The following is a 24,336-nucleotide window of genomic DNA, read 5'->3' as shown; positions in this document are numbered from 1 at the left end:
AGCTGGCATTACAAGCTAGACTCCTAACTCCCAGTTCAATGTTCTCTCCACAGACCACCCTGCAGTCTCAGAGGCCACCTGGACAGATATAGAACCCTCCACCCCACCTCCAGTCTTCAGGTCCACAAACACACACACACACACACACACACACACACACGCGCGCGCGTCACCCAGCAGGCACTCAGACATTTTTGTGGCCAACATGGCTACAACCTCCTTTGAAAAGTAGACAGTTTTGTCCTCCACCAAATAACTTTGTTTTATTTATAGACTCCTGCTCAGAGCTTTGAACTGGCTTCTCATTTCCAGGGAAGATCTTGATAACAACTTTTCCTTGGAGAGGGTTCATAGGAAACAAGGTGAATAAACACCACAGAAGCTCTGCCTGTCTGGTAGAGCTTTGCTCCTGGGGGTATTTATAAGTTGGTGTTGGTGTCTGGGTGCAAAAGACTTTGAATTCAAAATGATAGTTTGGAAGTTTTCTTTTTTTTTGTTTTTTTGTTTTAGTTCAAAAAAATTCAACTTTTGCCTTCAAACAACCTCAGGGGATAGGCAAAAGAGAGAAATTATCTTTATCCAGACTGTAACTCCCAGAAACAGGATTCTTGCTTTCTTTGCTCCCTGCCTGACTGGGGCCTAGGACCAGTTACTGTGGGGACTGGCTGTGGGGTGGGGGGGACATTGAATTTACAAGAGCTAAAATGGCAGAAGGGATGAAGGGCATTTCAGAATAAAAAATTGTTAGGGGGTGGGGGAAAAGAAAGAAAAGAAAAGTCTAATTTTAAAAGAGAACCGTGAACTTGCAGTGTCTTCTGACTTATGGCCAAAGGTGCCATCCTAAAGCATGACTATATAGCATGTGTCTGGAATTATTCAGCCTGGATGCAAACTTCCACTCCCCCAGTGCTAGTTATGTGACCGTGAGCAAATGCCTCAGTTTCCCTTTTGTGAAATGGGGGGTTAAATTCACAAGATTATTGTGAGGATGGGTGTTAACTATGCAGGGGAAATATAGTGACTGGTTCAGGGAGGACACTCCTTCACCCACTCATTGAACAGTAGTTAATGGCAAGTGTCATTATTGCTTCCTTTGTGATTCCTCCAGACCTAGAGGGGATAATATTGGGTGCTCATGAAAGTGAGCCCCAAGGCGTAGCAGGGTAGGTAGCAGGTTGGTGATCTTTGCTCTCAAATATTTGCATTTGCGTTGAGTTAATCTCTATCAGGAACTGTTATGGTGACATGGACTTTCTGTATTGGAGGCCCCAAAACGGCTGATAAAGGGGGGGCAGAGGTCCTCAATGGTCGGACAGAGAAGAACCACTAAAAGGTTCCTATGAAGCCTCTGGGTGGCTTTCCTGTGGGTGAGGTCTCCTTAAAGGTAGAACAGAAGGGGAAGGGGCCTCCACCAAGGACCGTGTTGGGGAAGTGGATGCTGTAATAGAGAAGAGGGTCTGTGACTCCCTTAAGGAACTTACTGGAAGGTATGGAATTTTCTAAGGGAAAATGTGTTTTTATATGTAGCCTTGAGTGGGAGACGTATTTCTATGCCAGAGCTACTGGGTGGGAGAACTCCATAGGGGAGGAAAGGGTGACGGTTTCTTTATGTGAGCTCTGGGGTCTCGGAGGGATGAGGATCTTTCGGGGGATAGTAGGTGGAGGTTTCTATAACAGAGGTATGGAGGTCTTTAGGGGCCTGCACGTGGAAAGCACGATGCACCGACGTTGAAGAGTCAGTGGGCGGAAGCACGGTCCCCGCCCCCACCGCCCTCAGGCGGCCCCGCCTCCCGCGAGCGGACTACACTTCCCGGCAGGCCCGGCGGGCGGCGGCGGCGCGGGAGGGAGGGGGCAGCGGTGTGAGAGGTAGAGGGGGCGGCGCGCGCCGGGCACGCGCGCCGGCGACCATGGCGTTCGCCGGGCTGGAGCGAGTACATTAACCCCGGGAGGCGGCGGCGGCGGCGAGGGAGCGAGCCTCAAGCGGGCGGGCCCAGCCTGAGGGAAGGGAGGAAGGGGCGGGGAGAGCGCCAGAGGGAGGCCGGTCGGCCACGGGCGGGCGGGCAGCGCAGCGCCGAGCGGGGCCCGCGGGCCCATGAGGAGGCCCGGGGACCATGGGCTCCAGGATCAAGTGAGTGCGGCCAGGCCGGGCGGAGCCGGGCCGGGCGCGGGGCGGTGAGGCCGGGCAAGGGCTGCAGGCCATGGGCCGCGCGGGGGACTTGTTGCAGGGACCCCAGGGGCGCCCCGCGTGCCGGCGTCACGCGGGGAGGGGGACGGTTGCCATGGCGATCCAGGGAGAAGCGGGGGCGGGGTGCGCGCGGGGTAGAAGGGCGCGCGGGTGGTCAGGTGTCCCCATCTCACCTGAAGGCAGGAGTAGCTGAGATGAATTATTAGGTGGCCTCATCCCTGTGGAGATGGCGAGCCTCTGAAAATGGTCACACAACTGTTGGGGGAGGGCGAGAAATCTCCGGAAGCAACTCCCCAAATGTGTGTGATAGGGTCGCCTCTGAGAGTTGGGCAGGTATTGAGAGGTTGCAGCCCGGCTGCTTAAGGCCTGCGGCCCCACAAAAGTCGCGTGAGGTTGTAAGAGGGAGGGGCCACTCCTGGACTTAAGGTCTGGATGGCCTGGGGTGAAGGCCCTTTTCTCTCTTCTGTTTCCCCCTCTTGTCTATGAACGTCTCCACACAGCAAGGGCCGAAGGCTGTGAAGGAAGATACCTCTGTGCTGTAACTGAGCACCTGATCTTGACCATTGTTGGAAAGCCTTTGTAATCCAATATGGCAAATTCCCTCATTCATTCACCTGGAGTCTCTGATGGAGCTTAGTTTTCCTGGGAAATTGTTGGTACATCAGACTTCAGAACCCATTGAAACATTGTTACCGTCCTTCTGGACTTAGAAGTTGACTTTGGAAAGTGCAGCTTTTATGCAGTGCATTTTGGGTGTGTTGTTTTGGACTCTTATCTGCCCTCCCAGCCAGGTCCTCTTTTTGCCTCTCCCTTCCTCAGCCTCCAGAACATGCCTTATCTCTAATGACTAACAAATGTTCACTTTTTCTCTATGAGTAATAGAATTGTTTAAGGGCACTTAAAAACAAAGTTGACAGCATAGGCTTTTCCTTAAAACAGCTTTCATAGGGCACTTGAAACCTGCTTACACAAAAGTCTGTGGAATGTTTATTTCAGCATTTTGAGAATCATGCTAGGGAAGTTTGAAAGGAGAAGGGCCTTAAGGGACGAAATCTAATAATTATGCAAATATTGCAACCTTGTCCATTTGATGCCCGTGCAGTGTGTGTGACCTTTGCTCAGCCTTGTGGTCCTCTGACTGGCCCAGGCTTCCAGTCACAAATGGTGTCTCATGGTATGGGCTGCAGCAGCCCCGAGATCTCTGCTAAATGAAGCATGAGTTTGCTTATGATAATGAAAATGGAAGAGTTGGATGAGCACACTGTTAGTTCTTGATGTTTGTGGAAATGGGAGGGAAAAGTTAGAAGCGTGCTCCAAATAAGAGCTTAAGAGGCTCGGGAGGTAAAGAGACGCAGTTTGTGAAGCACTGGGATTAAAGAGGCACTCCAAGTTTAGCTCCTGCTTCCAAGAGTTGTAAACTTGGATTTCAATGGCACTCAGAAGCACTTTCTGAAAGCCACCTTAGAGTTGCAGAGTATGCTTCTGAGGATGCTTACTCTTCTTGTTACAGAGAACGTCAGAAACTTGCCTGATACGAGGCAGGCAGTGTCAGAACCAGCATGAAAATCTAACAAGTAGAAGTTCCCATGACGAGGCATCAGGTCTCTGGCTCGTTTGTGAAGATTGCAGGTTGAGAAATGCATTTCTTGAGTGTGTTTTGTGGAAACCATCGCCACTGTCTGAGCAGTTGGGCAAGCAAACTTACTAATGCATGGAATTAGTATGAAGAATAGCCTTCTTGATCTAGAAACTAGACTACTCCGATAAAAATTTAGGCATGGGAGATACGTTAGCTTTACTTGTGAGACTGAAAGAGAATCCGAAGAGAGAAGGTATGAAAAGTATTTGTGATTGATGGTGACTGCTGACTATGCAACTTCTGCCTGCAGCCAGGAGTGCGGTGGTGAGGAAACCATCCCTGTAGGTGCAGCCCTAGTTGTTGGAGGAAACAGAGCTGTGGTTACTAATGACGGTTCCATCCTGACAGCGAAGAACAGACTTAGCTCAAGGTGATCACCTGGCTGAGGTGAAATCTTAAGTGCGTGGGCTCCATTGTGTAGGACAGTCATGGGGGTGGAGGAGTAGAGGGCACAGAGCACCCTGGGGTCCCTCTGAGCAGGAGACCGCTGTGGCTGCCTGTGTTTTCTCTGGCCTATCTTTGATGCTATGTGATTGAGATGTGGAATCAGAACTGGGTTCAAATTCCAGCTCTTTTGTCTATTGACTGTGAAACGTTCTACAAAAAGTACCTTATTCACCCCGAGGGTAGAATGGGGAAGACTATTGTTGCAGGGTCATTATCAGCAGTAAATGCAGTATCACCATGACTGCAGGGCCCATATTAAAAACTCAGTAAATTGTTAGTTTTCTTTTATACCTTCTCTATCAAAAGACTAAGGAAACTGGTATATTTTACAGAAATATCAGAGAACCATATGTTTCAGTAATGGAAAAGAAAGTTTTGATGATCAAGGAATTAGATTGTTAACATGCAGAATAGAACTTAACATTCTTTCATTAAAAAATAAAACTGATTAAAAGCAACCTGTGTCATTGTGAAGCTGGTGTCTGCCCTCTGATCAGTAGTAAAGCCGTTGAGTTGCTAGGCACAGGTGTGGAGGTTTCGTGCCTGATCAGACTTCCCTTCAAGCTAAGGCTGGTTGAGCACAGTCTCTGTCAGGCATGGTGGTAATGCTTTACGGGAACCGTGTCATCACGTCCTCACTGCCCAATGCTGTAGGTACTATTAACCACCTTTTAAAAAGGAGAGAATGGGAGTTTATAGGCCTAAGATCAGATGCCATCTCCAGGAAGCCTGCCCTGATGCCCGTTGCCTCTGCCCCCAGTCTGGGCCAGGTGCCCCTCATCTTTGCCACCCTCCAGCCTAGACCAGGTGCCCCGTATCTTTGCCACCACCCCCCCCCCCCGCCCCGCCCCAGCCTAGGCCAGGTGTCTCTCATCTGTTTGGCCCCTTGTGTTTATCAAGCACTAAATCCAGTTCATTGTCTGTCTCCCATACTAAGCCTGACATAAACATTTTGAGAGAAGGCCCTGCTTGTTTGTCTCGAGTTCCCTATGTCAAACCCAGTCCTTGACACACGAGGTTTAGGAAGAGTTTATGGAATGCATTTAAGAAATACTGTAGGATCCAAAGGAAGATCCAACCTAAGGCTCTGAGTTGAGTGTACATAGAGTTAAAAGGACAATTTGCTGCTTGAACTCTTGAGGAGGAAGAGTTTTTACGCTTTATAAGTTTTTAAGCCAAATTGCCCTGGTCTAGGCAGACTGTTCCTTATGTTTTCTAAAGCGTGTTCAGTTCATGTTCATTTTAATAGAGGAACATTGTCTTGCCTCGAACCAAACATCTTGACAGAGGAAGGAGAAGGTCACCAGTATGCAGGTAGTAAGTACCCTGGAAAGCTCCTAAACCTTCAACTTGAGCAGACATTTATCTGGGGGATAAAAGGAGCAGTGGCAACTGGCGTCTTCGACAGGGATGTTTAAATCTTATTTAGTATTTGAGTGTTCCCCGTGGACTGGAATGTGGTTAATATGAAGCAATTTAACTGATAATGCAGACGCAGCAGGAAACTGTGTGGCAGTTTAATATTGCTTGTGGTGACATCCTAGAAATTGTTTCCAGGCACCAACGGCAGGAAGTGGATTGAAAGTAATGGAAGGAAGTATTCTAAGTGAGTTTGAAGGCACCTGACATTTATGGTCTTAGGAAAGCATACTCAAAGATTTGAAGGCATGGAGACAGGACAGGGCTTTGTGGTGGTGGCTGTTCTGCATTGGCTGGTAGATCTGTCTTCTGTCCCTGTCAGACTGGGACGTCTTTGAGGTTGGTGATGAACATATTTATTTACTCAGTGTAGAACCAAGAAGAGTGTCAAATACATATTATGCACTCAGTAAATATTGGTTATTATTATCATAGTTGGTGGTAGTACTATACTATGTGCCCAGTAATGTGCTAGAAACTACTGTGTTTCCCCGAAAATAAGACCTAGCCAGACCATCAGCTTGAATGCGTCTTTTGGAGCAAAAGTTAATATAAGACCCGGTCTTATTTTACTATAAGACTGGGTCTTTATAATATAATATAGCATAACATAATATAATATAAATAATATAACATAACAAAATAATAAAATAATGTAATATAATACTGGGTCTTGTATTAATTTTTGCTCCAAAAGACGCATTAGAGATGGTGGTCCGGCTAGGTCTTATTTTCGGTGAAACACAGTAGGACATAGAAATGAAAAGATTGTTCTTTGCTTTAAGGCTTTCCAAAGTAGAAAGACAGAAATGTAAAACAAAATCATGTCCCTCCAGGTGCCCCCGCCCCAGTATAGTACAGTAAGGTCATTGTTACGGTGGAGATGCAGCCAGTGATGAATAGATGAATAAGTGGAGGAGAGACTGCCTTCCTAGGAGGCTCAAGGAAGGAAGACTTCATCAAGAGGATGATGTTTTAGTTGAGACAGGAGAGATGAGGAGGGGTATGAACGGGGTATGTGGTGGCCGAGGGAATGGAGGCCGTGGTGATGGCGGCGGCAGTGGTGACTGCAGTGGTGGCTGCCTCAGTAGAAGGAGCAGTATGTGTGAGGACGTGGTATATTAGGGAAATAAAAATACGAATTACCATTTATCAGGCACTTAAATGCCCGGAATTGTGTTAGACATTGGGAATTGTAATGGTGAATAATACATACTTGTTCCGTCTCTCATTGGAGCTTACAGTCTGGTGCACCTGACATAAAAAAACCCAAATCAATTCACGTAAAGCTGTGTGGATGTGCTATAAAGGAAACAAGCAAGATGCTAAGAGAGAATGATGGGAGAGGCTGTCCTATTTTAGATAGAGAAGGAAGGCTTACTGCAGGGATGACATTTGAGCTGAGACTTAAAAAGGGTGAGAAGTCATTATTATGTAAAGAGACTGGGCAAGACTTCATTCTAGGCGGAGTGAAGAGGATATTCAAAGGCCTGGAGGTGTATTTCAGGGACTGAGAGAAGGCCAGTGGGTTTGGGCAGTGACTGGTGGTAGGGAGGCGTGAGGTCCGGTCACAGACACTGGAACCTGAGCAGGGTCTCATAGGCCACGGTCATCCGAAACAGCTGTAAGTTATGAGTCATATACCATCAAATTGAGTCTTTTAAAGTGTATGGTGGTTTTTGGTATGCTCACAAAAGTGTGATTCCAGAACATTTTCATCACCCCTGAGACCCTGTACCCATTGGCAGTCACTCCCCCTCAAACCGTCTCAGTCCTAGGTAGTCACTAATTATAGTTGCTGTAGATTTGTCCGTTCTGGGCATTTCTTATAAATGGAATCATACAATATATAATCCTTTGTCTTTCATGTAACAATGATTCCAGAATTTATCCATGTTATAGCATATATGAGTATTTCATTAATTTTTATTGTTGAGTAATATTTCATTGTATGGAGAAACCACATTTTATTCATCCATTCTTCAATTGTTAGGTATTTGGGTGGCTTCCACTTTTTCACTGTTACGAATAACGTTATGAATATTTGTTTTCATTTCTCTTGGGTATATACCTAGGAGTGGACTTGCTGGATCGTACGGGAACTCCGTTTAAGAAACTGTTGAACTGTTTTCCAAAGTAAGTGTACCACTTTGTGCAAAGTGGTACATACCTCATTGTGGTTTTCATTTGGTCCCAATGAGTTGTGTAGAAAGTGAAAGAGCAGAGTAGACAGAGATAGGTTTCTCAGAAGAGGTAGAAACTTGAACTGAAAGAAAGCTGAGATTTGGAGAAGGGATTTCTAGAGGAAGAACAGTGGAAGTTATATGACTTGGAAATGGGAATAAACCCCGTATTGTTTTCTGGTACAGAGAAGCAGCCTTGGCTTCTTAAGATAGCTCTGTACAGTCTTTTTTCAGTTTGCTCGTGAAAGGATCCCATTACCAAAATGCAGCGCAGGTTTGCTGCTTTTGGAGGCCTGTGTGTAGCACAACTGACATATCTCCCTACTGTGGGGTAAAACTAGGAGTTGAAATGTGACTTCCCCTCTAGGGCTTCTCCCTCTGTCTCATCTCTTTGCTCTCCCCACCCCACTAGTCCCCATAGGAGACAGCACAAAGACTTGGGGTGGTGGAATAAAGTCTTGTTGGAGACTGAGCTCCCCGTTTTTAGGCCCAGAGTCAGTCACTTGAATTGTCACGACGTTTTGGAAGATCTGTTGGTGCGACTCCATCATTCTAACCTTAGCCATTGCAGTCAACTTGGAGAGGTTTGCACATCGGATAGGAAGGTTGAAACAAGGAAGGTTAAAACCTGGAGGATTGCTCTAGGGAAATATGTTTTTTTCAGGCAGTTAAATTGATGTGTAAGCTGGCTGGAATTCTGGTTGTGGGTTGCAAAGGTTCAGCCTTTTTCCTGGCCCCAGGAGGAACTAATCTCTGGATTTGCAACATTCTTTTGCTTAAAAGGATTTTGTTGGGAAATGGAAAGATAAACAAGGGAGAAAAATAAACCAAAGAGACTGAACCTAAGTTGGCTTCCTCTACTTTCATGGGAATTCATACTCATTCTTCCAAATATTTAGGACTTGAAAAGGAACCAAGTAATGGAAATAACAAAAGTATGTTCAAAATATATAAGTTCCTATGGCAAAGATAGGTTACATTTCAAAAGTTCATTTGCAAGTTGGTTAATGGCATTTAGAATGTATTTTTCTCCTAGCGATCCTGCTATGTACAGATCAGTGGCTGTCAGGAATAAGGACTCTTGACTACTGCACTGTACACCTGAAGCTGAAGCTGAATAATATTGTATGTCAACTATAATTTAATATGTATATATAGTCACGGGATATGGAGTACAGCATCGGGAATAGAGTCAGTGGAATTGTAATAGATATGTATGGCATTAGAGGGATGTCAGAGAGGCAATGGATTGGGGGAGGGGAGTTACCCCTTTGTGAGGGGTGAAATGTCTAAAAAAAGGACTTAGCAGGTCTAGGGAACCGTGTGTGCGAAAGACATAGGGAGGTAACAGATAGCTGGAATACAGGACGTGCGGATAAAGATTATAGGAGATGAAGCTGACAACGCAGACTTGGGCCACTGGGGCGTGATGCCATTGAAGGGCTGAGTTGGGAGTGTAATATGATCAGACTGGGGTTTTTAGGGATGATCCACTGGGGTGTGAGAAGAATACGTTACAGCTTGTATTTGTTTTCATAGCAACCTTTGGAATTTTTGTTTTTGTGTTTTCTAATGTATAAGTATAGTAAGACATACATAAATAAATATAGGCGTATCTGTTGCAAGCTCAAATTTTTTACTGATAGGAAGGAATGCATGGGGAAAATTGAAGACCATTGGTTTGTGGAACTTTGTGATAGTTTATACGGCAGAAGATGAAGGTCGGAAGGAAAGTTTTGGTTGGCGAAATAAAAGGATGGATTTGAGAGAGACGTTAGGTAGAATTGACAAGAGTTGGTGACAAATTACATGTAAGAGGCGAGAGAAGAATCAAAGATGACTTGCTAAGGTTAGCAAAGTTATAAATGAATGTTTGGAAGCTGAGGACTGGTTATATAATGTGTTTGCTTCTCTGGGGAAAAGTGAAAAGTTCTGATTGGGAGAAGGCATTTTAGTCTGCAGCGAGAAAGGAAGAAATCTTCAAGGGCTCCATAATGAATGTGTGCGCTTTGTTAGATGAGTAAGATTTAAAGTGGGGTGGGCCAGGTTGCTGGCAAAGAGAGAAAAAAAATAAACTTTTGAACTCACTTGAGCCACAGGAAAGGTTTCAGGGATGTGGCATTGATCTTGCGTAGGCTGTATGAATCAAAAGGAGGAAGGAAACCAATCTCGGGAAAGATATTTGACTCCAAGCAAAACGTTCGTTCGTCCAGGGCTGGCGAGGAGCTGGGGGGTGCGGGCCTTGGAGATGCCGGTTTGAGTCCCCAGAACCTCATGTAATTTCATCTGAATTCTAAGTTTCTGAGCTTCAGTTTTTTGTTTTTTGTTTTTAATTTGTAAAAGGAAACTAATAAATTCACCTATACGGTTGTTGTGAAGATTAAAAGCAATCCTGTATCTGGCTCTCAGCAGAGAAATGACTGTTTAGTAAATGGAAGCTTTTATTACTGCTGCTTGGGGAGCATGGGATACACTTGTTTGGACAACCTGGACTTAAAGATGTCAAAAGGAAACAAGTGTTCCTTTTTCTAGTTTTTATTTTTTAAGACATAGAGAAAGGATTTGCTTCCTCTGAGAGTATGTGAGGATGACGTGTTGTAAGTTTTGTTGAATATACTTGAAGGCTTGCTATCCTGATATATGCAAAGCACTAGTTCCCTTCCTGGTTAGGAGAAAAAAAACTTCAAGTCTACTAAGAGATAATATGAGCATGCAAATAATTAGAATGATAATGTTTAAGAACATTTTATGCCTCCTCACAAGTATTTGAAGATTTTATTCAATTTTATAAAAGACTTTTATCATTTATATTTCTCTCTGTTTAGCTGGTACTGCTGTTCATTTCTAGTCTTTTAAATATAACTTCTCGTTTCTTTTTCCTGGCTGCTTAAAATTATTTTTTAACTTTCGTATTTTGGAAGATTTGAAACATCTATGAAAATAGCATAGTATGAGCCCCTAAATGTCCATCACTCAGTTTCAACACTTATTAATTTATAGCTTACTTAGTTTCATTTATAGATAACTGACCATAAACTAACTCCGTCCCCCGCTCTCCAGTCCTAGATTACTTTGAAGCAAATTCCAGATGTCATGTCTCACCTTAAATATTTCCATGTGTCTCTAAAAGATAGATATTCTTTTTAAAAAACATGATGATATCACACCTGAAAAAATTCCTTTATATCATCAAATATCCAGTTAGTGTTCAGAGTTTTTTAGTTAATACCGGTTTTTTTATTTCCAGCAGTTGATTTATTTGAATCAAATAAGGTCATATTGCAATTGGTTGATAGGTATCTCGTAAGTTTCTTTTCCCTCACTTGCAATTTATTGAAGAAGTGGGTTATTTGTCCTGTGTAATTTCCATTGCATTCTGTTTAGTATGTCTGTCCCCTTTATTTCCCACAAATTGGTAGTTGGATTTAGTGACTTCATCAGTGCAAGTTCATTTTCTTGGCAAGAATACTTAAAAGATGGTGATACGTACTTCCATCACGAGGCACATTATGTCTCCTTATTTCTCTCTCTTTGAATCCTAATTTATCAGGGGCTGTAAAATGGTGATACTTTGTTTTTATCATTTCTTCTTCATATTAGCTAGAATACTTGTATGAAGGAAAACTTCCCCATATCAGCTATTTGGTAACCCTGAGGAGGTACAGTTCATATTAGAAAGACTGGATAAATATTTGATTCCCTTTGTTCATTTTTCAAACTGAGATAGTTTCTTCGCATATTCCAAAAGTGACTGATTTTTATTTTAAGTGTCACTTTAAACACACAGATTTAAACCCGTTTGCTATATTTCAGTCATGGTGGTTATCCTCGTGATGTTCAATTTGTCCTTTCATTGTCTAGTTGGGGCTTCTGCCATTTAACTTCTAGGGTGTCCTTGACAGGGTCCCGGGAGGTTTTAAGAGCTCCCCTGCCTTTGGCATGACAAGATGTTCCAGGCTCATCTGGATGTTTCCTGCTCCAGACCTGTGTTCTGCTGTTTCTCTAAGGAGTCTTGCTTCCTTTTGGTGGGGAATGGTATTAGAGATTACAGTCTGGGTTTTAGGACTTTTGTTTTTCTTTTTTACTACTAGGTCAGTCATTATTTCTAAGCTCCTCCAGGGGTCAGAACTAGGAAGTGTATGTTTGTGTTTCTGTTGTATGTGTATTTTTTAAAGGTAAACAACATGTTCATATTGATATTTCCAATAAGAGACTATATAGCATTTCTATTTAACCTCATCAGTCTTACATCTGAATCTCCTATCACTCATACCAAAAGTCCCAATTTCTAGTGACACCCGTGTAAGTACTCTTTTGCTTTATCCCACAATACCGACACAACTCAACAGCAATTCCAAGATTACCACCACCAATATGATTACCGAAAACAAGTTTTTGTTTTTATTTGGCAATTCTTTTTGTCCTTAGAGTATATCCCCTAGGAATGTATAGTCAATTTATATATATATATATATATATATATATATATATATATACACACACACACACACATATATATATGTATATATATATGTAGTTTTGCATTTATTTACATAAAATAGCACAGGGACTACCAGCCTTGTATAGAGAGCAGCCCAGGACATCACACGAGTACTTCCATCCTCATGTTGGCAGACAGAAGCCCTACTTTGCAGCTTTCATGAGGGCCGGGGCCCGCCTGGGAGCTTTCACCTTGTCGCTGACCTTGGTCTTGTTGCTAGGCTCAGACCAGCAGAGACTGGCACGCTGGCAGTGTTGTAACAAGCATGTCTCCCAAGCTTGGGACTGATGCCTTCCAGGACCCTGAGCTTGACATAAAGACCTTGATGGTCTTAGTTTTGTTGGTCTACGTTTTCTTTAGACCTTTCTTGTGTTTCTTGACAAAGTTCAAGATCCTTAAGAACTTAGGTTCCACCTCCTTAAAAGATATCTTTAGGATTAGGGCTTATTGATGCCATTTCTGTGCCATTTTGGAACTATTTCTGCGTGGTATGGTTCTTGGAGTTGGCTATGTCTGCTTTGTTGTCTGCAGCCCAGAAACTTCCTGAGACTAGAAAAGAAAGAGCCTTATCTGGGTTTTGATTTTTAAAAAAAATAGTATTCTCAACCCCTACCCCTTGTTTCTAAATCCTTCCCTCTCTTGCATTATTTATTTGATCATATCTTATACTTTTTTCTAAACTTGAAATCATACTAGCAGTTTTATCTTTTTCCCTTTTCCTGGTGGTTTCTCCCTACCTTCCTGTTCTGATCTGTATAAAGTCATCTGTACTGTTACAATCCTGGAATGCCCCTTCACCACGCTCCTATTTCATTATTTCCTGGCCCCTGTGTTGTTTTGTTTTGTTTGCTGCAGTATATATTCAAGTTCTTATTGGAGACATCCACACCAGTGGACTTGCAGAAAGGGTGCATTTGAGTTCTGGAATGTCTGAAAAATGTTTACTTTCTCACACTTGATCAATAGTTTATATAGTCATAGATTTCTAGATTGAAAAAACTTCTCACAGAACTGGATATTTCCCATTTTCTTTTAGCTCTGACATTGCTCTGGAAGCGGCAGGGGGCATTCTGCCTTCTTACTGCCAGGTTGGAGTATATGTCTAGGTTCTCTGCTCAGCCTTCCTTGACATCAGGGTGGGGGTGGAGGTCTGGCTCCCCAGGAAGCTTGATACCTCCCCAGCTGGGGGGAGTAGTGCCTGGGAGTCCAGGCTCCACAGTCTCGCAGAAACCACATTGAGGGGGTCCTCCTTCCTGCCCAGTGGGCCTGCTGGAAGTCCCGGCTCTCTGCCTGGCAGGGGCACTGTTACAGCCTGGTTGGTGAAGGTGGAAATCTAGGGGCCCTCCCTGCTCATTCTTTGCTGACTTGAGTGATGGGGAGACCACACAGGTTTTTCTGTGGTGTCGACTGCAGTGTTTGGTGGTTATTTTCTAAAAGTTTCTCGATTTTGTTAGGCTGCCTCTTTTCCGGTCCTTTGGCTAGAGAGAGCTGACTTTCGTTGGAACTTTTTTCGGTCTGCATCAAGTGGTGTTTCTGTTGCCAGCTTTAGTCATGAATGGCTGTTGAATTTTACCAAACTTTTTTTCTACATCTATTGAGATGGTCATATGATTTTTTTTCTTCCTGTTAATGTGGTGAATTACATTTATTTTCAAATGTTAAACTAATTTGGCATTCCTGGGATATACCTTTTTGGTTATGATTTATTACCTTTTTTATATGTTATTACTGAATTCAGTTTACTAATATTTTTTGTTTGCATCAATACTCATAACAGATTTTGGCTATAATTTTCCTTTCTTGTAATGTCCTGATTAGATTTTGGTATCAAGGCTATGCTGGCCTCATAAACAAGAAGAGGACTATACTAAAAAAACTATTATAAAATTGGTATGGTTTTTAGTATAAATGCTTATCTGTGTTTTCCTGTAATATGAGGGGACAGGTAATCCTTCTCTCCCTCCTTCAGACTCAGGAGGTCTGACAATTAAGTTCGCAAACTTGTTGCAATGATGTTGCTAACCTTTTTTGATATCAGAGGGATTATTCATTATGAATTTGTACCAGTTGGACAGGTAACCGAGTTTACTATTTGGAAGTGCTGAAAAGGCTGTGTGAAAAAGACAAAAACGACCTGAACTTTTCGCCAACAATTCATGGCTCTTGCATCACGACAATGTACCAGCTCACACGGCACTGTCTGGGAGGGAGTTTTTAGCCAGTAAACAAATAACTGTACTGGAACACCCTCCCTACTCACCTGATCTGGCCCCCAAGGACTTCTTTCTTTACCCAAAGGTAAAGGAAATATTGAAAGGGAGACATTTTGATGACATTCAGGACATCAAGGGTAATATGATGAGAGCTCTGATGGCCATTCCAGAAAAAGAGTTCCAAAATTGTTTGGAAGGTGGACTAGGTGCTGGCGTCGGTGCATAGCTTCCCAAGGGGAGTAGTGATATTCAGCAGTGAGGTATGTGGCACTTTTCCCAAGGATGAGTTTGCGAACTTAATTGTCAGAACTTGTATATGCAGATTTATTTTACTTTTTTGGCTGAAGAATTCACTCTCAAGTTGTGGTCCCATGATGTTTTATCCCTTAGTATTGTAGTGTATATTTCCTAAGAACAAGTATATTCTATATGACCACAATACTTTTATCACAATCAAGAAATTTCGCATTCATGCAATATTGTCTAACATACAATCCATCTTTAAAATTTTCCATTGTTTGAATAATGTCCTTTGCAGCTCTGTGTTTGCCTGTGTCCAATTAGGGATTATATGTTGCAATTATTTAGTTGTTATGTTTCTAGTTCCCTTTCATTTAGAATAGTTCTTTTGCCCCCTTTTTTCTTTGGTCTGTGACATTGTCTTTTTAAAAAATCCAGACCAGTTGTTTTGTAGAATGACCCACATTTAGGGATGTGTCTTATTGTTTCCTATGCCTAAGTTCATGTTTAAACATTTTGGCAAGAATACCAAATAGTTAATGTGTCTAATGCCATGCATTCTTATTCTCCAGTAAGTCATTTTTCTTCCATCCTTTCTTTAAAAGGCTCTTATTTGTTGCCTTTTTATCCTTTTCTTTCCCTGTAGCTTTCTTTCTTTTTTCTTTTTCTTTTTTGGGGGGTTGATAATGACTGTTATTTATTTATTTATTTATTTTTTTAAATTTTATTTTTCAATTTTAGTTGACATTTCCCTGTAGCTTTCTGTTCCTGTTTTGTAGAAGTCATGTTTCTGTTCTATTTAAGGATGGCAGTTTCCTGAAAGATATTTCTAAATCATTTTCAGAGTTATTCTTCTTCCAAGAGATGATGTTCTCTCTTCCCTCTTTGTAATATTTTTAATTCTTTAAGTCTCTTATTTTCCGTATGCTCTTGAGCAAGGTGAGCTCTGTCTAGATTTGCTGTTTGCCACAAGTGCGGTGAATGGGTTACCATGGGCACTCTGCCTGTGGGTGATGGTCAGGTCCCCTTCTCAGATCTGTGCTGAAGAACTGGTTCATGGTCATTGTTCACAGTTGAATTTCTGGTCACTAGCAGGTGTTTGTACTCTTGAGGTAGAATTTTATTCACTGTCTGATACTTGCATACTCTCTGAATCTAAAATTCGCAGTGCGTACTCTTAGGGTTGTTCTTGCTCTCTTAGCACTGTACTTTTTGGTGTATATATTGTGTGTAATTATTATAACCAATTTAACTATTTTTATTCAGTGCTTTCTTTTTTTAAGGAGGGCGCAGCTCACAGTGGCCCATGCAGGGATCCAACCAGCAACCTTGGTGTTATTACGTAGCACCATGCTCTAACCAACTGAGCTAACCGATCACCCCCAATGTAACTAATTTGAAAATTAATTCAAGAGATTAGGTAGCTCCCCCTCCATATAAAAGTGTGTGTGTGTGTGTGTGTGTGTGAGTGTGAGAGATCCATGAGTATAATCAGGATTGAAGAGTAGAATGACTGAAGGTAGGCAGACACATTAACCTGTTACAATAGAAGAGAGGTAACGAAGGCTGATACTTGGGTATTTCCTTTTGTTTAGCACCACACTGCCGTTATTTTATTATATAAAAGTCCAAGTATCAGTGAGAGTTGTTAAAAGTAATATCAGAAGATTAGAAAGTGTTTACAACCAGGTGGATGATGACTTCAGGGGTTGTCACCTGGGTGACTGACAGGTAGCATTAAAAATAGGGGAATTGAGGAGATTTTCTGGGAAATCATTGGTTTTATTTGGCTTATATTGAATGTGAGGTTACTATCTGTGAGGAGCTTTCAGGGGCAGTTGAAATTAGGACCTGAAGGTCATGAGAGAGGTGTCAGCTAAAGATGTAGTTTGGGAGTCAGTTACAGAATGGTGAGGAGTGAGAACTAAAGAAATTGCATGACTTTTTAGTAGGTGGATAGAGAGCAGGAGGGAGGGAAAGATCCGTAAGATGCTTCCGTAAGGGGACATGTCACGTCCTAAATCTAAATGTCAAGTCTTGTTGACTTATGCACTCATCTCCTTCATTGCTGTCCCCTTGGTCCAGGCCACCATCCTCTCTTACCTTAATGGCTGTAATTCCTCCTGACTGGGTTCTCTGCCACTCTCGCCTCTCTCCAGTCCAGTCTTTATATAGCATCCAGAGTGAGCCTTCCAAAGGGCAAATCTGATATGTCAGTTCACTGCTAAAACCCTTCAGTCGCTCCCCATGCCTCCGGATTAAAATCCACATAGCTAACATGGCTTCCAAAGCCCTTTAGCATCTTGACTCTGCCTATTAATGTAAAAATGGTAATGTGTAACATTTATTGGACTCTCCTGAATATAAGTACTTATTCTAAGTACTTTACATTTGCTACATCATTGACTCTTTGTACGTAGTCTTTCAGTTTACCCTCATTAATACCCCGATGGAGAAGGTATTGCTGTGATTCCCATTTCGCAGATGAGAAAGACACAGAGATTTCCACTTGTCTTAGCACTAACACGTGGGGAGCTAATAACTTTACATGCAGTATGCTATTTAATCCTCACCATAATCCTGTGAGGGAAGGAGTATTATTATTACCACCTTTTATTAATACAAATGAAGTGACTAAAGCTAGAAGCTCCTATCCACGTGACTCTCAGTGTGCTCTCTCCTCCACCTTGTCTGATCCCAGTCTCATCCATAGCACCCCTCACTCACCTCCTACCTCTAAACATACAGGCACACACCCTTTCTTAACTTCTAATCATTTTTCAGGTTTTAGCTCAGATGGAGCTCTGGAGAGACCTTCTCTCAGCATCCCCTTTACCCTCCCTGCTGCACTTGGAGGAGAGTTGCCCATCAGGTCTACCTATTACTGTTCTTTGATTGTGTTTCCCATAGTCTACGAATTTCATGAAGTCAGGTACCATGCGAGTCTTGCTCACTATAAACCTTGAGTGACTTGCATGGTATGTGACACGTAGTAGATGCTCTGCTCAGTTCATATACATTGAACAATTAAATGAATGTTTAACTCAATGTAGAAGTTTGGTGTTGACTGGGTTTCATTCTTAAAAGAGTATGACTAGTAGTCTTTTCATATATTTAACTCTCAACTATTTATGATGGTTCCAAATAACTGATAATCCCCAAATCGTGTGGTGTTAGCAAATTCCCTTTGGGACTCTAAATATTTATATTTGTGTTATCTTTCTAAGGCTAATGCTGTTATGCTTTAATCCCTGGAGTAACTACTGATAATCAGCAGAGAAGACAGTCCTGAATGTGCTGGTTTGACTGGAGGATGCAGCCTGGGGTGCCTCATTTGCTGTGACTAGAATGCAAAGTCACTTACACTGGTCATTGAAAGTTGTTTCTACTCTCCCTGCAAGCTGCTTATTCTCTTTGGTGCCAGAAGATAGGCAGCCATAGCCTAGAATTAAGGAGGAAGAAATTTATAAAGTGTTCTGATTGCACACTTCTTAATCGATTTTTTTTCTCAGGCAAATTGGTCTGACCTTTCCCACCTTGCTCTGACTTCCTCTGAGGAAAAGTTTCACATTGTGCAGAAAAGAATAATTTAGCAGGAATATGAGTTGCACATTTAGTTTGGTGGTGCTCAGACATGTTCAGGAGTACCTAAAAGTCATGATATTTTGTGGAAAACTATGAAATATTTATATGTTAAATATTGTTACATTTCCCCCCCGAATCAGATACTATTTTATATTCTAGAATAGATAGGGAATAGCAGGTGAAAAAGTCTTAAGAAAAATGTATGATATGTAAGCTTAAAATATCTTACCATATGTTGTCATGCAAATTGAGCAGAGGCCATTTTTGGCACCTTAGTCTGTTTCCCAGGCCCCCAGTGTTTCAGGCAGCCTTGTTGGAGAACTATTACTTTAACTGACTGTAGAGGAGAGAAGAGAAGCTAGAGTGAAAGGTGATGATATCAAGGTTTCTAATTTGGGAGCATCAAAATACCACTGACAGAAACTTATGAGTCAGGAGGAGAACTGGCAGTGAGGTCAAAAAGAGTGAATTTGGGTGACTGTAAACCAATGATAGGCCGAGGAGAAATATGCAGTCGGCAGTTAGAAAATAGACTTAGTGCCTGTCACATGGAAAGGGCCTCAGGAAAGGCTGGGTGCCACTGTTACCGGGAAGGGAAGGAAGAGACTGGGAAATCAGTGGCACGGATGAGAAAGGTGAAGCTGTGAGAGTTGCCTTCAGACTGAATATGGCAAAGCATGATTTGAGGTTTGAACCTGGGGGAAAAGAGGAGACATCGATAAGCCGTGTGGAATGCTACTGGGGGGTCAGTGGGAATGGGAATCCAGAAAAGATGATTTAGCTTCGTGGTGGGTTGTGGATACCCTTTGAGAAAATGGTCTCAGTGTGGCGATGCATTTATTTATCCATCCAAGGCAGAAATCCAGGAGTTATCTTTGATACCTCCCGTACCACTTGTCCCTCCAATACACATAAAGTGCTGTTAAATTTACCTTCCTAAGTGGGACACAAAAAAACAAACTATACAAGAATAATTGATAAACTGGACTTTATCAAACTTAAAATCTTTTGCTCATCAAAAGATACTCTAAGAAAATGAAGAGAAGCCACAGCCTTCTAATACACTCACTCATTTGACCACTTCTTTCTATTTCCACTGCTGCCTTCATTTACAACATATATCTAATTATGTATTTATATATAAATTCACTGTATAAACTTACAGCTCAATAAGACAAACAATCCAAAGAAAAATGGGCAAAAGATTTGAACAGACACATTATTAAAGAAGATATAGAGATGGCAAATAAACATGAAACGATTCCTGGTGTCTTTGGCCATTGGGAAAATGCAAATTAAAACTCCCTCGAGAAATCTCCAACACACCCAATAGAATGGCTAAAATTAAAAGACTGATAATATTGAGTGTTGGTGACGTGGAGCACCTGGAACCCTCTTGCATCGCTGATGGACTCAGAGACGAGCCTTGGAGTTCAAAACCAACTTCATGGGATCATTTTCCCGATCTCCCCGCCCTCTGCTATCTCCTTGGTTCCCTGGCACTCACTTTTAGTTTAGCTGCCAGAAAACCAGGGCTTTATTTACCCTGTTCTTCTGGGCACTTCCCATCTAGTCCAGACCTAGCAGTGGGAGAACAGAGGAAAAGAAACTGGAATTTGCCCCATGTTCTTAGTCACACTCCCGATTAGAGAGGAAGGTTCCTTTATTCACTGCTTTAGGTTCCTGTAGACCCTTTCTTTCCCACTCCTTCAGCCTGAACCAGAGAGCTTTTCCTGGAAATCTGTGGTGTCCACTTCAGTTTTTGGGCTGCCTTGAGTCCACGCAGACTCTGGTACTTTGAATTCAGTCTTCTACCCCAATCTGTCTCTGGTATTTACTTTCTTGATCCCTCAAATAGCTGCTCCATGAATTGTATAGATGTTTTTTATAGTTGTAAGGGTAGAGTGGACCCACTACCTTTTACTTGGAACCAGAACTTCTGGATTTCTTTTTTATCTTGCTATGCAGTCATTGGACTTCTTGAGTGTGTATCTGTTGTCAGTTTTGGAAAATTTTCAAAGTACTTAGTGAAGATGGGAACCCCAACAAAATAAATAGAGCATTAAAACTAGCTATGGATTATGCCCCATTTGCTTCTCCTTGTCTAGAATATTGATTAGTCTTATACTTTCTGTGTCTGTCTTCTGCATCTTTTGCTTTCTTTTTTTATAATTTCTATCTTTCTGAACATTATTCTGTATAATTTCTGTAAGTTTACTAATTCTCTTTGGGTGTACCTTTTCTGCCCTTAAGCCATCCATTAAGTTATTCTTTTTTATTTTGAGAAATATTTTGTTCTTTTTCAGTATTGTTTGATCATGTCAGTTTCTTACTCTGTTCTCATTTTCAATCCCTTTTATTTCTTTAAGCTTATTAAACATTTATTCCATATCCCGTCTCTAATAATTCCAATATCTGAAGGCTTTAAAAGTCTGATTCTGCCATCTTTTATTTCTGAGGGTCTTACTTATGGGCTTTGCTTCCCTGAGGATTTTCTCATTTTTGCCCATGAGTTTATATCTCTTGGAACTTTTTGTGAGAATTATTTTGAGGCCAAGGTTGTAGTGAATGTTTTCCAGAGAAGATTTACATTTATTTTTTTTGTTAGTGTTCTGTGGCCATTTTTAGTGTGACTACTTCAACTTAAATTTCTGGGTTGAGGGTTTTTTTTGACCATTCAGTAGCAATCCTTTATGAGGGCCAGCTTGTGGTTAAACTTGGCAGGAAGATTTTCCTTTCTTTCTCATAGCCAAGTTTTGAGACTAGTGGTTTTCATTATAGTTCCAGAGATTTGTGTGTGTGGTGAGTGTGTGTGGTGTGCGTGTGTGTGCAGATGGGTTTCTGTCTTGATCCCCTTTGTAGTCCTCATTTAAATTATGAGGGAGGGGTATTTATTATACTTTCCACTTTAGGCTGAACCTTACTTTTGTCTTGTATTCCTTGAGCCCCATTAGATTGGGAGACTGAAGTCGCATTGGGCCATGTAAATGCCTTCAAGGAGAAAGCTAGTTTTTATGTTTTGGTTATCCTGTTGGGTGCCTGTCTTCACTTAGTTCTTGGTCTTAGGTTCCTTATTTTCTTGCAATCTCATTAACATATTTATTTGAGAAGATAAAAAAAAATCCATTATTTACCATTGTTTTCAACGGAGGATCAGAAGGGTACTTAGCTTGTCTTACTGCCAGAAAAGGAATTTGCAGCTGCACTTTTTTCCAAGTTTCAGTTAGGCTGATTTAGTCGCTATTCTTCCAATTTTGCATGAGCATTTTATACCCCTGTACTTTGCTCAGGCTGTTTCTCCTGCTTAAAATCCCATCTCTTCTCCCTCCCTCCCCACCCCAGCCAAATCCTGTTCATCCCGCAGTGTTCACTTCAAGTCCCACCTCTTGTACATGCTTCTCTTGAATCCCCTCGCTCAGTAGTTCCAAGATGTTTGGAATGTTTGTACCAGTAAAAATCTTAAAAAGAAATGTGTGGAGCCACATAGAGGTGATCATCTCTCACCATTAGTTTTGAAAAGAAGTTACATTTTTGCATCAGAAAGCAGGAGGAACTAGATGCCAGATTAAGGACAGTTATAAAAATTGAGTTAAATACCTCTGGATGGAAAACACAACACTGCCCCCGTTCCCCCTCATTTTGCTGCTGACCAGAAAGAGCCTCGCTGCAGACTGTCTACAGATAATCAGACCCACGGCCTTAGCCCAGTGAGGTCTCCAACTTGTAAAGCCATAGCCATGTTTGTTTACATTTTATTATGTTCTGTTTCCTGGGCTAGGTTGTAAGCTCCTTAAGAGCCATTATATGTATGTAGATTGCTCATAAATATGTGTTGAATGAGTTAAATTTAGATGCCTCGATGATAGTTGAAACTTAGAAATATTTATAGAGCGTACATCTGAGTAGATCACAGCTCCGAATGTTATTTCTTGAGGAAAAAGTTTTAATACCGAGTATGAATCACGAGTCTTACTCATCTTCAGGGAAATTCATTGCACAAATTTACCAAATGCTCGTTAAAAGCCAGGCCTTTTATTAGGGCTGAGAATACAGACATGAAGTGAACAAGGTTCCCAGTCTAGCCGGTAATGTGGATGTATAAGTAGAAAGCCTAGAATTCCACCTGGGAAGCCTTATAATAAAGCTTTGAAACAAGTTTTGTAACAATGTAGAGAGAACAACTTAGTTTTGTACAGGAGTCGGAAAGTCCCCCAGAGAGGAAGAGGCATTTGTTTGTTCATTCATTTATTCACCTGGGAAATAAATATCTAAGTGCCTACTACTTGCCAAGCACTATTATAGATGCATCTTGAATATGACACTGTTTGGACATAGAGCACATTTTAGGCAGGGAAATTGTGATTAAGAACATATCCTTTGAAGTAACAACAGACCTGGGTGTGAGTTCAGTGTCACTTGCCAGATATTTGTTGTTGGGCAAGCTAATTTTTACACGACTGTTTTGTAAAATCCAGAAATACTCCCTACTGTACAGCATTGTCATATGGATAAAATGAGGTGTGGTGTATAAAGTGCTTAGTGCCGTGCCCAGCCCTTCTGAAATAGCTCAATAAATGGTCAATATATACAGAAGGCATGGGCGGGGGTGACTGGAATGGAACAGAAGGTGTGTGTGTGTGTGTGTGTGGGGGGGTGATGGCAGAAAAGGCTAAAGGCAGGAGCTGTGGTTGAATGAACAACCTTGCATGTCGTGCTCATGAGTATCTCTTAATTCCTGAATGCTTTTGGGAGCCTCGGAGGAGATACACATTAGATTTTCTAAGCGGTGTGGCGGCGTGCTGAGCTGTAGGAAGGAGTTAGGGAGCATGGATTCCAGAGCTAAACTGCCTGGGCGCTGGTCCCAGCTTCCTCATTTCCTAAGTGCCTGACCTCAGGCAAGTACTTTATCTGTACCTTGTTTCTTCTTTGGTAAACTGGATAATAAACATACCTATCATTCATGTTTGTTTTGTTTGCTTTTATGCTCTTTGGGCCACTTTTGTTTTTAAAGCTATGGAACCCTTTGTTAGAGGAAATCTTATTGAAATGTAGACATATAAAACAGTAAGAGGATGGTCCTATGTGCTGGGTCCCTTTCATTCCTCTTGCCTCTCCTCTCAGGCCTGTGAGACAGTCTGCCCCTCACTGAAAACCGATGTGCTAGAGCAGGTCATGTCTGAATGCCCTTCACTTCTGTATGTGTTGGATGTTCAGGACAAAGCACTTATACAAGTTGGGAACTTGGGAAATTAGCATTTGTATTAATCTAAGTCAATATTTTGATACAGAAATACTAACTTTGTTAACTAGAATAACTTTGTTATTTGCAAAAAAAGATTTTGCAAAAGAGCTACAAGGTATCAGAACTGGAAGGGATCTTTCTTAGTGATCTGTTTACACTGGAGGAAATTGGATTTTAGAGAGGGAAGTTTTTAAAGCTGTGCTGCATCCAGTCCCCTTGTGCTCCTGTTTCAGACCTGCTAGCCCACTGTTGTCTCATTTCTTAGCCGGGCTCATTGTCAGGACCAGGGCTAGCAGATAATTTGCACCTTTCTAGGACTCATGTTTCTTACGTCTCTCGCTGATTTCCAGTATGTTTTCTTGCCTTTAATGTTGACTTTGCTCAGAACTATAACTTGGTGAGTCTGTGGATTGTATTTTTTGTTTTTCCACTTGGTCTTGAATCCCCAAGAGCACTTGAGGGCCTGGACTGATTAGGTTCCAAAATGGCTTTCCTCATACTGATACGTTTTAATAGCTGTGATTAAGTACCACCTCAGGAAGTCTAGAGCACAGGTAGACTGTGTGAAAAAAGTAAAGACGCTCTAAATTAAAAGTGGGCATTTTATTATTTACCTCAGTGAGTAAGCACACCCACTGTAGCGGAAAATCTTATGGAAATTAAAGTTGTTTTCCTGCCTGTT

General features: G+C 41.9%; 1 protein-coding gene across 6 annotated transcripts in view; it reads left to right on the top strand.

Moving 5' to 3' along the window:
• Window positions 1-1,879: 1,879 nt before the first annotated feature.
• DENND1A (DENN domain containing 1A) overlaps window positions 1,880-24,336 on the top strand; it is a 468,543-nt gene continuing 446,086 nt past the window's right edge. For 3 of the 6 annotated variants that reach the window (XM_033123054.1, XM_033123055.1, XM_033123058.1), the window contains exon 1: window positions 1,886-2,128. Coding sequence is in view for 5 of the 6 variants with exons in the window: in XM_033123055.1 (XP_032978946.1) it covers window positions 2,112-2,128 (17 nt within the window). In the remaining variant the exon portion in view is untranslated. Of the gene's footprint in view, window positions 2,129-24,336 lie in introns of all 6 variants that reach the window. The other 3 variants (XM_033123052.1, XM_033123056.1, XM_033123053.1) reach the window with 2 other exon arrangements.

Source organism: Rhinolophus ferrumequinum, chromosome 12, assembly GCF_004115265.2.
Source record: "Rhinolophus ferrumequinum isolate MPI-CBG mRhiFer1 chromosome 12, mRhiFer1_v1.p, whole genome shotgun sequence".
In the NCBI taxonomy this organism is placed as follows: domain Eukaryota; kingdom Metazoa; phylum Chordata; class Mammalia; order Chiroptera; family Rhinolophidae; genus Rhinolophus; species Rhinolophus ferrumequinum.
This window is presented reverse-complemented; position numbering and strand designations above follow the sequence as displayed.